Genomic DNA, 15,932 nt, shown 5'->3' with positions numbered 1-15,932 from the left:
CGCTCACGCCTTGTGAGCGCCCTCAAGATGAACCGCTCCATAATCTTGCCTGGCACCGAGGTCAGGCTGACAGGCCTGTAGTTCCCCGGATCCTCCTTCCGGCCCTTCTTGTAGATGGGTGTCACATTGGCAAGCCTCCAATTTTGATCCAAATTAGAGGATTCACCACTCAGTCTTTGTTGTATTTGAAGGTTCGTTTTGTGAATTCTTCTACTGATGGCAATAAAACCATTCTATTGGTTCTTTAACACAAATCCTAGACAACATTTTCAGGAAATTAGTCTTCAGTACAGACAAGCCCCTGTGCACAATGGTATACACTAAATAGGGGCAGACGATCAAAAGCTCAAGGTCTGTAATAATAGTATCCCACACAAACAGGCAAAAGAAGATAGTTAAAAGCTGAAGGGCATTTAGATGCTCCACAAAGCAAAAGCTCTTTATAATACTCAGAAGCTGACCAAACTAGATCTTGCCTGCTATACCTCACTTGAATTACCTACTCTCATTTTATTTCAATATGAACACCCTTTTCCAGCATAGAAGTTATACAGTTTTCCAATGAGTTTCTCTGAAAGCAACCTTATGAAGTATGAACTACTTCACATTTCACACATGCTTCTGAAGAAAGGACACATTTCCAAAAGTCAAGTGTGGTCTGAGACTGGCCTGCATCATATTTAACACACAGCAGCTGAGAGACGGGTTTGTTTCCAACAGTAGGTCAGAAAGCATTGTCAGACTTCTGTGTGTCCTGGAAGTTCAAGACATAGACTTGCTTCGAGGTGTAACCGTCAGAAGTATAAGGTGACAAAGTTGGGCTCTAATCGGTGTACTACTTAGTATCCAAATGTAGCGCAAGAACATTTTTTATCTTTACATTTAGAAGATAAGTGATACAGTCAATTAACTAATGGACTACTTGTGTTACAAGTGTTTAACATAAGGAAGGTTAGAAGGACATGACACAAGTCAGTTCACTCAGGACACTACCAAAACATCAACCATACAAGATTATGAACTGAACACCATAGGAACCTAGCTGAATTGGAACATGAAAAAGATCCAGATACCTCAGGATTCAAGTTTCCCATATAAGACACTTAGGTGAAAGTCACTAAAGGATCGGTGCAGATGGAAGGGGGGCAGAGAAAGGCTGACGTAGCATTGACTTGTTCCTAATATGTCACTTCTGACAACATATCGTTCACATCGCTTCTGGGGACATGCAGGGAAATGTCATTGACTGTGCGGACAGGAGCGGGTGAGAAAGAAATTGCCAGAAGACCAACTAACAAAAACACAAAGGGAGGATAAACATGTCAGCTTCCTTTTGTATTTAGTAATTGTCCTCTGCAGTTTTGCTAATAGAGAAGGATGCTTGATGAGCATATTTATTATGCCAGCTATGTAATTTAACACAGCTTTGATGCTGTACAGCTGTACATCAGTAATCAAACTTCTTGGAAGCTCTCTTTCTATAAATAGTTTCAGGTAACTTGGCAAAGTAGAAGGCAAACAAACTATCTAAAAGATACAGCTTATTAAAAAAATGATTTCTTTTGACAATTCTATGCAAACAATACTAATATATAGAAATTAACAGACAAACACAAACAATACTAATATATAGAAATGAACAGACAAACAGTTTTCTCAAAAGAATGCAACATGGCAATTAAATAGGAAACACCTCCAACAAAATATTATTTTTGAAAATTTTTTTGGTTAATTCCTCCATTGTGAATTATTTTTTAAAATCTTACTATGCAAACATTTATACACTGTTCATTCTTTGAAAAGGACAATTCCACATTTGATGGAACAAGAAGTGTTGGTTGCCATGATATTTCTCTTTCCACCCACCAAGAACTTCTGTCAAGCTCTCAAGTTCTGTTCAGTTCCCTGAAGAATTTCAAACTAATTCACACAGCAAAATTGTATAGGTTAAGAAGTGAGTAGATGTCTTAACCTGAAACATTGTATAATAAAGGGAACGGTATCCGAAGGAAAATACAAACCTAGTCATGGAGGCAATTAGTTTTGTCACAGTCCTGTACCTTTCCCCCATACACTAATTGCATAAGACCCAATTAAAAGAGGGAAAAACACCACGTAAAGAGACAAACCAGATCATCCCCCCCCTTAGAGCTCAGAATGACTCTAGAGGACTAGAGCCTAAAGCCTAGAAAGGCATACGTGCCTTTACTCCTTAAAGGCATACGTGCCATCCCTTTACTCTTCGTGTAAGGGAGCCAAAAGTTACAGGACATGAAAAGAAAGTTATGTTTGCTGAGAACTGTATGATCGTTTTTAGCTCCGTGGTTATTTTCCAGAATAATCTTTATCCTATTCCTCTGTAGGATATTACTGCTATCAAGGAGCAATACCATCACTCAACACCCCCCCAATTCTGCATGTGCATTTCACCATTGCTCATTCTGTTTTTATGTAATTCTACGCTGTGTAAATCAGCTGTAGTAAGCTGTAGCTATTGGATTGCTTTCACTTTTTATGTAACAAAACCAAAAGAAACGTTATGGAAACACTGGCCTAAACGTGGAGCCAAAAATTTTATGCGACTTATCACCCTGCCCCCTAGCCCAAAGATCTGCAGCTATTACCAAATGAGAACCTGAAAAACTATGAGAAATGTTATTTATCACTGCCTAACAAATCACTACCCAGAAATGCCATGAAAATCATTCTGTAATTAAGAGAGGCCTTCTATAGTCTTAATGTGTTACTAATAAGATGAGAGGTCAGTTTACAAGACAGATAGAGCAAATGATTTAACAACAGTGATAAATTTTCCATTTCCTTTTTAATGAAATGGTCACTTTTTGTTGGCTGAGGGTTCACGTTTGACCTTCTGGGTAAACAGGTTATTTAGAGATATACCAAGATAAAAAACTTAAAATCAGATAGTCCAGGAAACAATTTACGTACTTAGGATGTCGGATGTCTGGCAGGGATCGCTCCAGTGCTATATTGTTGCTAACAAATATGTTGAAGCCATTTTCCCTATAAGCAGAATCATCATGGTCTTCCTCTGTAAGAGGGTACGGTTTTCCATGTTCACCTTTCCCTACAATGAAACAAAACAATTATTTGCCTCAAACTGAAAGCACAAAATGGACTACAAAGACAAAAATAAGTTAGACTGAACTTCAATTAGTACACTGTGTCTGGAACATCTCTAGTGACACTCCTGTAACTTCCAATACAAAAATACGAAGTAGGTCAAAAAATGGGACTCCCATGTCCCTCTGAATTCACCCAATTCATCTAGCTTTCCTTCTTTCCAGAGACACAATCAGCTTAAAGCCATTTACACATAAAAATTTGAATTGTAAATTAAGCTAAATAAGACCTTTTGCATCAGAATCAAGCTTTCATAGCAAAATTATGAACAAATGGATCAGTTCCAGCAATATTCGTTTTGATTGATGTGAGGAACCTAATTATTCAGTTACTCTACATTTTAGCAGGCAGACCACTCCTCCCTCCTCGCTCACCTTTTCCAAAAGCAACTTTAACACTGAAGTTTAGGGTGTACAACTTTCCAGAACAAATGGTAAGGAAACCAAATGTTTTGCTCTGGACTCCTTGAATACCCTTGCGCTCTAAGGGACCAGCCAGATGTACTCAGTGCTTCTAATGTCTCAGCACTGCTGATTTGGTTTCAGAAACTGGTCACCTTGGTTCCCTAAAGAAATCAACTGCTTGTTCCCTGGCAAAGCACAGACTTTCTATTCCAGCTTTTTATACCCAAGTTAGTTCTCATCATCAGTCACTTGGCTTGCTTAGTGCCTACCTCAGGCAACTATACCTCTATCTCTTCAAGTCAGAGAAGAGAGAACAAACAAAAACACTTCAAAGAAAATCAGAACATAAAAGCCTTCACTTCTTCTCAACTATTTTTATCCTTCTCGTTCTTTCAGAGGACAAACTCTTCAGAATTTCTGAGACCTTCGTGCCTACTCAGGTTCTCAAGAAGATACACTTTCCTCTACATCTCATTGATCAGCTTATAACCTCTCTACCCCTCTCCCTCCGGGCCCAGTCATAAGAGAATACCTCCTTTCACCTGAGCTCTTTTAGAGAAATTAATCAACTTCCCAGCTGGATTTGATAAGTGACCAAGGCCACCTGATCCTCAGCTAATCAGGAGCAGCTGCAGGAGGGGATGAAGAGGAAAGCAACAGCGAGCTGAGAGAAAGATCCAGTGGTATCCTTAAAGCCCATGAGCCTCTGTCAATGCTCTATTTCATATTGCGCATGCACATAACATTAAAAACATAGAATATGCAATTAAAGATACTGTAGTTACTCAATTTTAGAATTTTGTGCAGATAAAATATTTTTTTTATTCCAAACTTTGTGCATATAATTACAATTTCATTTAAATTCTTAATGAAAATAATTAATGGTGCTTACAAGGGAAAAAAGTTAGTTTGTATTATGAAACACCCTTTGTTTATGCTATTTCATTACTAACAGGTATCTTGTCATTTTTATTTTCAAACATCCCCAAATGCACATAACACACCAACATAATACAAAATCTATGTAGAGATTAAGATTCTATGTGAATCCTTATGATTTCATATTAAATATGGGGGAGATCTATAATATTAAAGAAGCAGCTGATGAGTCAGAGTACTACTCAAAATTCAATAGTACAATTGTATCAAATCTGTTTCATAATACAGTAACAATAAGCTAATGTCATTCAACCCCCAAGACATAGAAATTTTAGCCCCTCTCTTTCAGTACATATTCTAAGTAGACCCAAAGTAACTATTATAATTTGCTTTCAATAAGAGATTTATCCCAGTAATATAATGGAAATTCCAGAATAAATGACCTATATGATAAGACATACTATTGCTAATCGATGTTTTTACAATACAATTTTCTGTATATTGCATCTGTTCACCCTGTATTAAGAAAGGTGGATTCTTTGCATTTCTTAAAGGAGTCCATTTTGCTGTTCAGGAGATGAATATTTTTCATAGTACTACAGTTTTTTCATATTGTCCCCTGTTAGTGAAACTTAAGACAAGCACTTTTAAAATGAAGTCTTCCACTCTTCCCCACTGAATATGAAGCACTATATCACTGTGCATAAGCCAAAAGAATAGATATCGTGGTTGTTATCTAGAGCAACTCAGGAACAGGCTGAACTTTCTCATACTGTGCTGCAGAAGTATTTGACCAATTGCAGTATACAAATTGCTTTTGCAGTTATACAGTAAGTTGGGCCATGAGGTGCACTAAAAGTTGTGAAGGATAACTCTTTCCTAATACTATATTAAAATACACACCTAGAGCATTAACAGAGGCTTGTTGGCTTTTGTGAATCCACTGGATATTTCTCCCAGCTTTCTTTTTTGCTTGCTCTCTCACCCTGCAGCTCCTCCTGATTAGCTAGAAATCAGGTGGTCATCTACCAGATCCAGCTGAAAGCAGTTGGCTAATTTCTATAAAAGAGCTCAGGTAAAAAGAGACCCTTTCTCTCCTTGGAAGGAGAGAAATAGAGAGCTTAGAAGAGAAGTATTAAAAAAAAAAAATAGTAGTACAACTTTTGGATAATCAGTAGGCCTGAAGGGTTCCCTTTGTACAGAAAATTGCCACATATGAGCCTCCTCAGCATTACAAATTATCATTAAGCACATTAAAACTCTCTTCTGTCACTGATTTGCTTTCCTAGATGACTGACGGAAATTGCCATCGCTGCACACTGGTTTGGAGCTGGCCTGTCCAAAAGTTTACCTAAGATGCCAGGGTGACAAGGGAAAACTTCACAATGCAAGAGGAGTAAAATTCTCATGAAAAAGAGCGTGAAGGAGTTTAATGTCCCGTTACTGGCTACGGAAGGCTACTTTAACCGATCAATAGACAGATATAAGTCCTCCTCTACTGTTTGTTCTGCCTGAAGGCAAAATAGCAATTCAGAAAGTGCATCAGGGCTATAAAGTATTGTAGGGAACAGAGAGAATGAAAATGCCTGACGGTGAATTTTTGACCTCTTTGGGTTTAAAGGGGGGCTCACCAAAATGTGATGGATAAAACCAACCCAGCACTAAGACTTGATACTAACTCTCTCTGAGGCTGGTTTACAATTGCAGCGTAAATAAAGCTAGAAACTAAGGACAATCAGAAGTTTTATTTCAGTTACCTGGATTTTGATTTTTCAAGGAGGGGGAAAAGGAGGGGAAGAACCCAAAAGCATGAGAACGACACATCTATTCAACCTGGGCCCCAAAATTCCATTAGAATGCTCCATTGCGTGGGAACCCTACGAGCACCATTTAATTCATACAGTGCTGTCTAACCCTTGTGATTACAGAGTTATTACACTGATTTTTAACTCAGTACTCAATGTAAGTGTAAGCAACATTTTGAAAATATGCTAGGGTTTTTTTTCTTAAAACACTGTGATGGTTTTGGAGTTGACATCTCTACATTGCTTAGTATTATGTTATTGTAAGGGTTTTAATACACCATCTCAAAATGCTTCTCCATAGATATTCAGATAAAAAAGTGGTAAAGTAAGACATTATAGCCATCCAGATAAAGTACTGGCTTGGCCAAATATCAGATGCTCTGTAAGGATTTTTTAGCCCCACTCAAGGATGTTACTGTCTCCTAGGAAACAATACACTCTATACCTAGCCCTAAAGGTTTTAAGTTTTATGCTTGACAGCTTGCGATAACTGATAGTTCAAGGACACCTCAGTTAAAGCATCTTCTGCTTATATTAAATACAGATACAGCAGAAGGAGAATAAACTCTCTTGTTCAGCAGATGGCACGAAGGGAAGAAGATTAGGGTGAGACAAGAAAATAAAAAAAAATTCTGTATATTCAGTACAAATGTGTAATAGCAGAGTAATGGCTTTGGATCAGACGTGTTGGTACAGTTGCCAGGTATAATAATTATAAAGAGAACAGGAGTATTGTTGGCAAAATTTATCAGCTGTAAATCAATTTGAACATGCAACAGAAGAGGAGTTCTGCACTACTTCTGCATGCAACGGATAGGGGACGTTGCTTAAAATTATAAACAACAAAACACATTGCAAGAGGTTCTGGTTTCAGGGTCTTTTGGGGGTTTGTTTTTATAATTCAGATGAACATTTTTTATAATTCATTAGGCACGGTAAAAAAGATTGGTTTTGCCATATAAGTTAAAGGAAGTTAAGCAATTGCTTGACATCTTAACACAGGAAACTAAGTGGATAAAGAGCATAAGCCACTCAGTGTCTGTGGGGAAGAACCGTGTACAAATCTGACTTATTTACTGTTTATAGTCACTGCTGTTAGTTTATTCAGCCAAGACTTCACAGTCACACCAAGTCAAGACTGTAATTTACAAAAATATTTAAGCATACCCATAAGCATTCAAGCATCTTTTAATCCAATAAGATTTGTAATAGGGAATAAGAATTCTCCACGTGCTAAATGCTTTACTAAATAAAAGGAGTTTATTTTAATACATGAACCAACAAATAAGTAAGTCTTCTTACTTACAGTGCATCTCATTATTTTGGATGAGATAATTCTGCCTTTTTTTTTAAAGTATATTAGAAATTTTGTCTATTACCCCTAAATATTCCATCCAGAATCTAGTACAACGTTGTCTGTGCACATCACACAAACTCAGAGCTCATCATCTCTCATGAAAGTTCTCACAGGGAGAACAGATATCTAATCTTATCCTAGAGCAACATTTCAATACAGCACTGAAGTCCTATGGGGGGAAAGTGACTGTATTTCATAGCAAGGGTAGACAGAGGAACACAAATTCAAAATGAATGCCGTCACACATCAGCTTTAAAAAAAAAAAGTGTAAGAAGTAGAAGGGGAAATAAAGATCATCAGCTGAATAAAAACATTGAGTCAGACATCATTTTCCACCTTTTTGCCACATAAACTTCTACACGATAACCTTTTATGCTCCCTGATATGGGAGTCAGAGTGCATCTGGCCAAGTCAGAGGGCAAAAACCGTTTAAAGCAATGTGTAGTATCTTTTACATCATTTCTGAATTTCCCTAATGCACAGCTGTATACAAGTTTGCCATCTTGCGCTGTAGAGATGGACTTCATATTATTTTGATTAATAAGTATAACAGATTATCAATTCAGACTGCCACCACATTCTGCTTTTTTGGGAAGTGAATTTCCATTTGAGTGCAAACAAAATAATGTTCTTCCTCATTTTTCCTTATCCTCACAGACAGGACAGCACAGTGCAGCATGTCTGCTGAAATACTGGTTAAATTATCTTGAACAGAGAGGTGATTTGATAAATGTACAAAATAAGATATTTTTTTTTTTTTTAGACAGTAAATGTCTCAGCTACTTCTGGAGTATCTACGCTTGGTGGAGTTCTCATCCTGTCTGCAAATTTTGTATTTTGAAACCTTTAGAAGACATGAGGGTGAACATTTTTTTAATCTAAAATTAGTTCAAGAGTCCAGTCAGGGACTAGTACAGACTAGTCTTTGAGAAAAAAGGGGGTAAAGGAAGTTATTTTATCAAATCACTTTCTCCTTTCATACTAGAGAAGGAACTGCTTGCTTTGAACAAATGCCTTTTGTGGTTTTGCAAGTTTATATTCATTTCCACTAAAAAGTGTGAAGATTTTTCGGTCAAGAAACGCATGAAGGAATGTACTTTGCTGACTTGTTATGGAGTGAGAAAATTAAATCTGCCCATGCCTCAAGTGAAAGTAATTGCCTTCATATCAAACAGGACTACCCAAGTAGTAAAAAATGTGTAGAGAGATATATATGTATGTATGTATGTATGTTATGGTTTTTCAGATAGAAAATAAGAACATTTTTCTATCCATAAAAGTAATGAAACGATGGGATAGGCAATCCAGGGAACTGTGGAAGCCATATTCTCCTACTAAATCCAAACCACAGCACTATACCAGCTACTATGAAGAAAATTAACTCTATCCCAGCCGAAACCAGGACACATAGTCAAGAAAGGAATGATACCGTGCCTCAGGGAGATTATTGATACCACTCTGGTCATATAGTGAGGTTGATCCCAATCTTAAATTTCTATGAACTCTATGAGAAATAGGAGGAGGACTGGGGATAAGTTGCTGGAATTATATTCTTCCTCAAAGTCAAAAAAACTTGTACAGAAACTGAAATATACTTATCACAAGTCTGTTCTGCTTTTCCCAAACTTCTCAGAGTAAACGTCTCACTAATTGTACAACTTCATGAGCCTAATTTATAGGAAAGCAAATTAATTGATTTTACATCAGTGGAAACTGGATAAAAAAATGCCTATTGGTTCTATTTTTTTGATACTCTATCTGGTAGCAGCTTGGAAAGCCTTTGCAGTATGATTTACAATACTTTTAATTATTTATTACACAACTGTCAAGGTCTGAGGCTATATAAAAGGCTTTTCTTTAGCATTACAGACACAGCTATAATGAAATCATACTTATGCAATTGGGAAAAATAAAAATCCTGTCAAGTAAATCCTGAACTATACATTTTTAAAGCAAGAATAAATAATTTCTTTCTAAATATATAACAAAATTTATTTATTACTGTATCAATATCGAACTACTACAGAAAACAAACAATCCAACATTCACTCCAGTTTTCTGGTAGAAAATATTCAAATTCCTACTATTTTATTAACCTTCAGATGCCAGTAGCACATACAGGATTTCTTTTCAAGGACCACATAGTCCTCAGTAAGTGGTATATAAATGTTATTGGGAGCAAATATGAGGCCTTGTCCTTTCAGGACTGCTACTACAGTAACATGATGGTCAGCAGGAGAAATATTAATTAAACTGCCTCTCTCTTCAGGAATGGCTTTATACAAATAGCATAGTTTGGGAGAAAAAGTCAGAAAAAGATATAACTTTAAATGTTGTTATTTCACTGCCTGCTCACATCCAGAACTGGAAAAAACCAAACCCCAACAACAAAAAAACAGAGAGAAGAATATGCTCCTTAAAAAATTTAAGAGAGTACATTCATATTGTACTGTAGTTGAATCTTTAGAGTATTGTTTGCTCATCATTCACATGAGAGAGAAATGAAAGGAACCTGTTGCTAACACAGAAATGAGATCTATACTTACAGCAGTGATGTGTTCCCCCATCCCTCAACAAAAAGAAATCCCATACTGGGTATGAGGTAGGTAAAGGAAGAGCATTTCCTGGAGAGAACAGGAGATAAGAGGGACAAATGGCAACCTCTGAAATGTACTCACTTTACATATTTGGTCTTACTATGTTTGAGAAGCATTTCTGTAAAAAGAAATGCATATCAAAGTGAAAACAAATAATTATAAAATACAGCTTTTTAACGGCATTAGACATAATTTCCAGATTTCCGTAGACTAACCAGGCCTGGGCTGACTCTTAATGTTAATCTAAGATCGTAACTTCTGTGTCAGAATGCAAAGAAAAAGATGGCATGAGATTTTAAGAGTCCATGAAGTGGGAGAAGCTGATTACCAGTAGACCATATACACTAAGGGCATGGTAATGCTTCACATACTCTTCCTAAAAGCTGAATCAACAGAAACTGCTGCCAAAAGACAGCAGTGAGGCAGGGCAGCTAAAAGATGAGAAGAGCAGTAGTGGTAGTGAGCAGAAGAATGAAGCAGCATAGCAAGTGGAGCAAGAAACAGCAACGTCTGGCAGAGTGGCAGAAGCCCCAGGTCGCAGCACCAAAGCTCTGGCAACTTGAATTGGGCCTTGTTGCATCGCAGGACTCCACAGTTCCCAAAAGTAAGGAAGGTTTTAGTTCAGGAGCGGGGATAATCAGCTGGCCTAGCTGTTGCCGTGCCAAAGAGGACTGCAAAATTATTATTAAGGAATTATTATACTTAAGGAAATAGCCCTTATATGTTATTTGTTTATCTCTAATAAAATATTGTTTGCTGAGTCAATTAATTTGCAAGAAGAAAAAATTAGCTTAGCGCACTTGAGATTAATTCTTGCAGGTATCTATGCATTTTACTAGATATCACTTTAAATTTCAACCTGGCCCTTGCTGTTGGCAGTTGTGTCCTAGCAGAAAAGGTGCATTATACAGCTAACAGTTGGAACAATCCAACTCTGCTTATGATAACTTTTATATCACTCATTTCATTTTGGTTATTTGAAATCAAGACACTGTGCTTTATCTTAAATATGTGCATTTTCTCAATCAATAATTAATTCCTAAATCTTATAGCCTGTGCTTTATGGAACATTAGTGTATCCCTCACCTTTTTAATCCATTTGAAACATTAAAAATGCAGCCTCTGAATTTCCAACATATGCATTGCAGAGTAAAAATACAGTGTGCGTGGGGAAAGTGATTGCTTTAAAATACATCATGAGGTTAACCAGTGGCATTGTTGTGTTTCAGCAGAAGGGTGACTGCATATGAGCTCTGAAAAGTAAATTGTCTGAAGGCTTGAACAAACATTTCACAAAAATAAATGAGAATATTTTTTAAAAATCTGTGGCTTTTAACACTTGCTGCAAGTACTGCAATGGCTTGGTGGGCAGAAAGACTCATTCTACCCCCTTCCCCACTTTAATAAGTCTAGGGAAAAAAAAGGAAGAAAAAAAAAGACCCTACTATTTGGTATGTCCAGTGTATTTAGAATGCTGCAGTGTACAATGCAAAACAAGCAGCAACACATGCTGTTTTGATAAGACTTGCTCAATCACTACAGCAGAGCAGCAGTATCCTCAGTAGCATTCTGCAGGCTGAGCTGAATCTAATCATAACTCTGTAGCCAAGGGATGCACAGTACATCTTCTATTTAGTCTAACTACTTATCACCAAATGCCACAGCCACCGGAATGCTTTTTTCATTTAACGTTAGAACAGACTGGCTGTAGACCATTAATCGGAGCCAAACACTGAATAAGCAAGCATGTGAGAAAAAGAACTCAACCATAAAAAGGCTTACTAAAAGGTTTAGTAACTGAACGACCTGCTAGGATAAAAAGGAGCTACCATGGAACAAGATTACCTGAAAAAAAAATCTACTAATAGTGCTAAGGTGTTTGTTTCAGTGCTTAAATAAATTAATTCACACAAACTGCATAAAGAATGACATTCTAATAGCCTCTAGTACCAGTGGGTTTTCTATACTTAATGCATGTGTCCAAGCTGACCTCTTGGAAAAGCTCAAACTAAAGTGTTACTAAGATGGTATATACAGGTATATATAGGAACTAAACAGCTCCACAAAGTTAATGCAAAATTACAGTTGCGTAGGTACAGTTTTAGAAAGCCCAGAAATATAAAATGATAGGGTTCTAAGAGCTGTAATTAACATGAGACTTCTCCCTCCCCCTCTTTTTTTCTTCATTCAAAGACGTATTATAACCATGTGTCATTTACCGCATACCATCACAGGAAAATAAATAGGATGTTCCACAGAAAAAATCTATTAATAGGAGTTCTTTAATTTTCTTTTTTTTTTCATGAATTCAACCTAAACTAGCTCTAGAAGCTGGCTTTGTGGCTGTTGCACAAAGAAGATGGAATAACCTGTACAAAGGAATTTAGCTATGTATGAGTCAACAGTGCAATAGCATAGTCACTCTTGCACTAGAAGAACTACTCCATGATGTGTATCTTACAGAGAAAGAATACATAAGCTGTCGCAGCTCCAAGCAAATTTAGATTTACCCTGTAAGACCCCTACCAGAAAAAAAAACCAACCCAAAAATATCCATTCTTACATACGGAGATAATAAATATTCACAGTTAAAGTTTGAGGCAGACCCAGGAACAAGAATTATGCCACCTGATTCCCAACACAGTGACTCAGTGACAAGGCCATCCTCCTTCCTTCTGTAAAGCTGAGAAAAGTGTTCATAAGCAGGCAGAGTTTGCACACTCAGGGCCAAGAAGGTAACTTCCTCAGGTAGCATGTATGTACTTTATTGCTTTTTCAGGTCCACTTGGATCTATACATTATAAAATACAGGGCCAAATTTCCCAGATGATAATTAGTTTAATATGGAAGTGAAGCAGAGTATGCAAATAATTACCTGGTTTAATTAAAAAAACAGACAACCCCACCCCCACAAATTCAGAGATACTAGAATTATCCTCAAGACAAGCAATATAAGCCCAGGGAACTGTACTAACATGTTAAGATATAGCAAGATGCAGTTATGGCAGATAAACAACTGAAACTCAAGTTACGTCACGTTCTTGGCATTGGTCTACCTAAGTCCTTCTGCTTACAACTTACTTACAAGATAATATATTTTTTCCTATCATACCCAAAGTAACACTTTGAATCTCAGTGCTCTTCTCCTTTTCATGTTTTCTTTTGGCAACTGAGACACATTACTCTTCTGAAAACTGTTTCGATACTACATATACTGCTGCATATACTCACCGCTACCGCACTTCCCAGTGACTGCCTTTCCCTCTCCTTATAAGATACCACTAATGTTGCAATCATTAATATTGCCTTTTATCATTCATTTTGTGGTTCAGAACACGTTCTTCACTTGAAAGAGCCTTACGACTGACTGACGTTCTTGCGGTAAGGAGAACTAAACTTAATGCTTGACCTGCTAGAGCACAGCTCTACACAGCCCTTTTCCTCCCTTGCCATTGATTCACCTCTTTCTGAATAAGAGGATTCTAATTAATGCCAACTATTTTTCAAATCCCTAACACAAATCTGAGTAAACCTCCTGTACTAAAGTCAACTGAAATTTCTAGTCAATATATGCTGTGGAATCAAGCGGAGGCAGATGTGGAGACTCAAAAAATCACCTTCAGCCATGAACTGAACAGATTTTCAACTAATTAGTTTAAAGTATTTTCTATTCAAAAGGACAACTCATCGCCTACAGAATGCAACTAAATATTTATCCCAAGGCCCACATTTATGCATAATTCAGCAGGAACGTGCATATGCTGATTGGGAACTTTTTTTTAAAAAGTTAATTTGCTGAAAACTGATGTTTGGATTCAGCCAAAAGTATTTGCTGAATTTCTTTCATTTTGTTGATGTCTGGGTTAAAAGAAACAAATCAAAAATATAATCTGAAAACCAAACTTTTAAAATTACAGTCTGTTTTTTGAAATCTTATATAAATGACAAAACTTAACTAACATTATCAAAGGATAGACATCCAATTTGAAAATCCTGTTTGTGAACCAAAACAATATTTATTTCATCATAGACAGAAAAAAGTTTCAAGTATCAACCCAAAAAGTTTTACACGCACACAGCTTTAACTTTCAGATGTATATGAAGCAAATCCCTAAAAATTTCTTTCTTGCTGAGAAAAATTTAAAAATGTTAAATTCCATTATACAGATTCACATGACGTATTTATGCAGCGCACAGTAATTCCCAATTCTACTTTTGTCTGTATGATCAAAAGCCCCTCAATAAATACAGTCTTTGAGGAGAAGGGAGGAGATCTTTAGCAACCATGCTAAGAGAGCAAGCATACACACTACCCTAGCCCTCCATAACCACAGGTAACAGAAGAACAGGACATAAAGCAGAGATTAACTTAAATTGTAGGCTTTGTTTTAGAAGCATTACCAGAAATTCCACCTTTTAATTTGTCAAGTGTATTTGAAATTAGAAAAGCGGAAAGAAATCATCGCTCCTCATATTTCCAGAGGAAGAAAACTGGATTTAGCTTGTCTATTTTGTTGCCATTAATTAATCTCTGCATTCATTTGATACGCTTTAACTTACAGAAAGTGTTTCTGCACGTTTAATTTAATTTTTGCTGTACTTTCTTAAATAGTATACTTATATCTTTAAAAACCTCACTGTGTATTATTACATTTGAGAGAAATTATGATAGAGGACTTGGGCTAGATTAAGAATTGATGCTCCACATAGAGGAAGACTTTCTGTATAAGGTTACATGTGGCATTTCAAAATGTTTTCAATTTTTGATATTCATTCTAATTACTGAGTCTTGATTTTTTTGTTTTAGTTATATCTTCAGAATACATTTTCCAAAATCCATGATGCTTTTGCTACAATCAGACTTGTTGCTGACAGAAATCACTAGTAATGAGCTCACTTCCTTTACACTAGATTCATCATCCAGATGGTCTGTGAAAATGCATGAAATACACTTAAGCTTATTGAAAGAATCTATCCTTCAATATGCCTTTAAGAGTCTTTGCTAAAAATAAATAAATGAATAAAAAACCATCCCTACACAGTAGATTAGGGTTTTAAACTAAGCAATGAGAAACCTTCCAATCAATTCCTTTCCTTTTCTCTTTTCCCTTTCATTTGTATCAGTTGACCAAGAACTACTTGAAAACAAAAACTGTTCTTCATCCAGGCATTCAGAGAGACAGCTACCCTCAAGGATTATCACTAAAGGACCTTCTCAAAACGGGGATTTAGCTCCTGAACTTAGTTCTTACAACTGTGAGATTAAGCTTCCCTCAAATGATAGGTCTGAACTGAACTATGCCAGCGGGCTAAAATTGTAGCCAAGAATCTATCCTTTGATCAATACACTTATTAGCATTTTTGAGATATGTAATTATTATCCACTAAATAAAACAGATAGGAAATGAAAAAATGTTACTTGAGTATAGGACATTACCAAGAAATGCTCAGGGTCTTATAACTTACATGTAACACTTCGAATCCCTCAGAAAAAAAAGTATGAAAACATGGTCTGTATCACAGTTTATTACACACATCAAAAAAAGTTGATGGTTGTATAAACTGGGGAAAAAAAGTCATTTAAATACCATACTGAAGTGGCAGTATGTTAGTAACTTGCTTAACTTACTGATGAACAGCAGCTAATTAAAATGTCAGCCCTCTAGAACTTTAACAGCTCACAGCTTCCACTCTTCTTTCTGAAGCATGTGAAGTTTGGATTTCTTCCCAGTATAACTGCTTTAGT

The 15,932-nt window shown here is 36.5% G+C and overlaps 1 protein-coding gene across 1 annotated transcript in view; it reads right to left on the bottom strand.

Moving 5' to 3' along the window:
• Window positions 1-15,932, bottom strand: part of GALNTL6 (polypeptide N-acetylgalactosaminyltransferase-like 6) — a 356,296-nt gene that overhangs the window by 304,943 nt on the left and 35,421 nt on the right. The window contains exon 5 of the mRNA XM_009272361.1: window positions 2,950-3,088. Coding sequence (XP_009270636.1) covers window positions 2,950-3,088 — 139 coding nt within the window. The remainder of the gene's footprint in view (window positions 1-2,949; window positions 3,089-15,932) is intronic.

The sequence above is a fragment of the Aptenodytes forsteri genome, unplaced genomic scaffold (genome assembly GCF_000699145.1).
Source record: "Aptenodytes forsteri isolate BGI_AS27 unplaced genomic scaffold, ASM69914v1 Scaffold13, whole genome shotgun sequence".
Classification (NCBI taxonomy): Eukaryota; Metazoa; Chordata; class Aves; order Sphenisciformes; family Spheniscidae; genus Aptenodytes; species Aptenodytes forsteri.
Note: the sequence above shows the minus strand (reverse complement) of the source record. Positions and strands in the feature narration are given on the sequence as shown.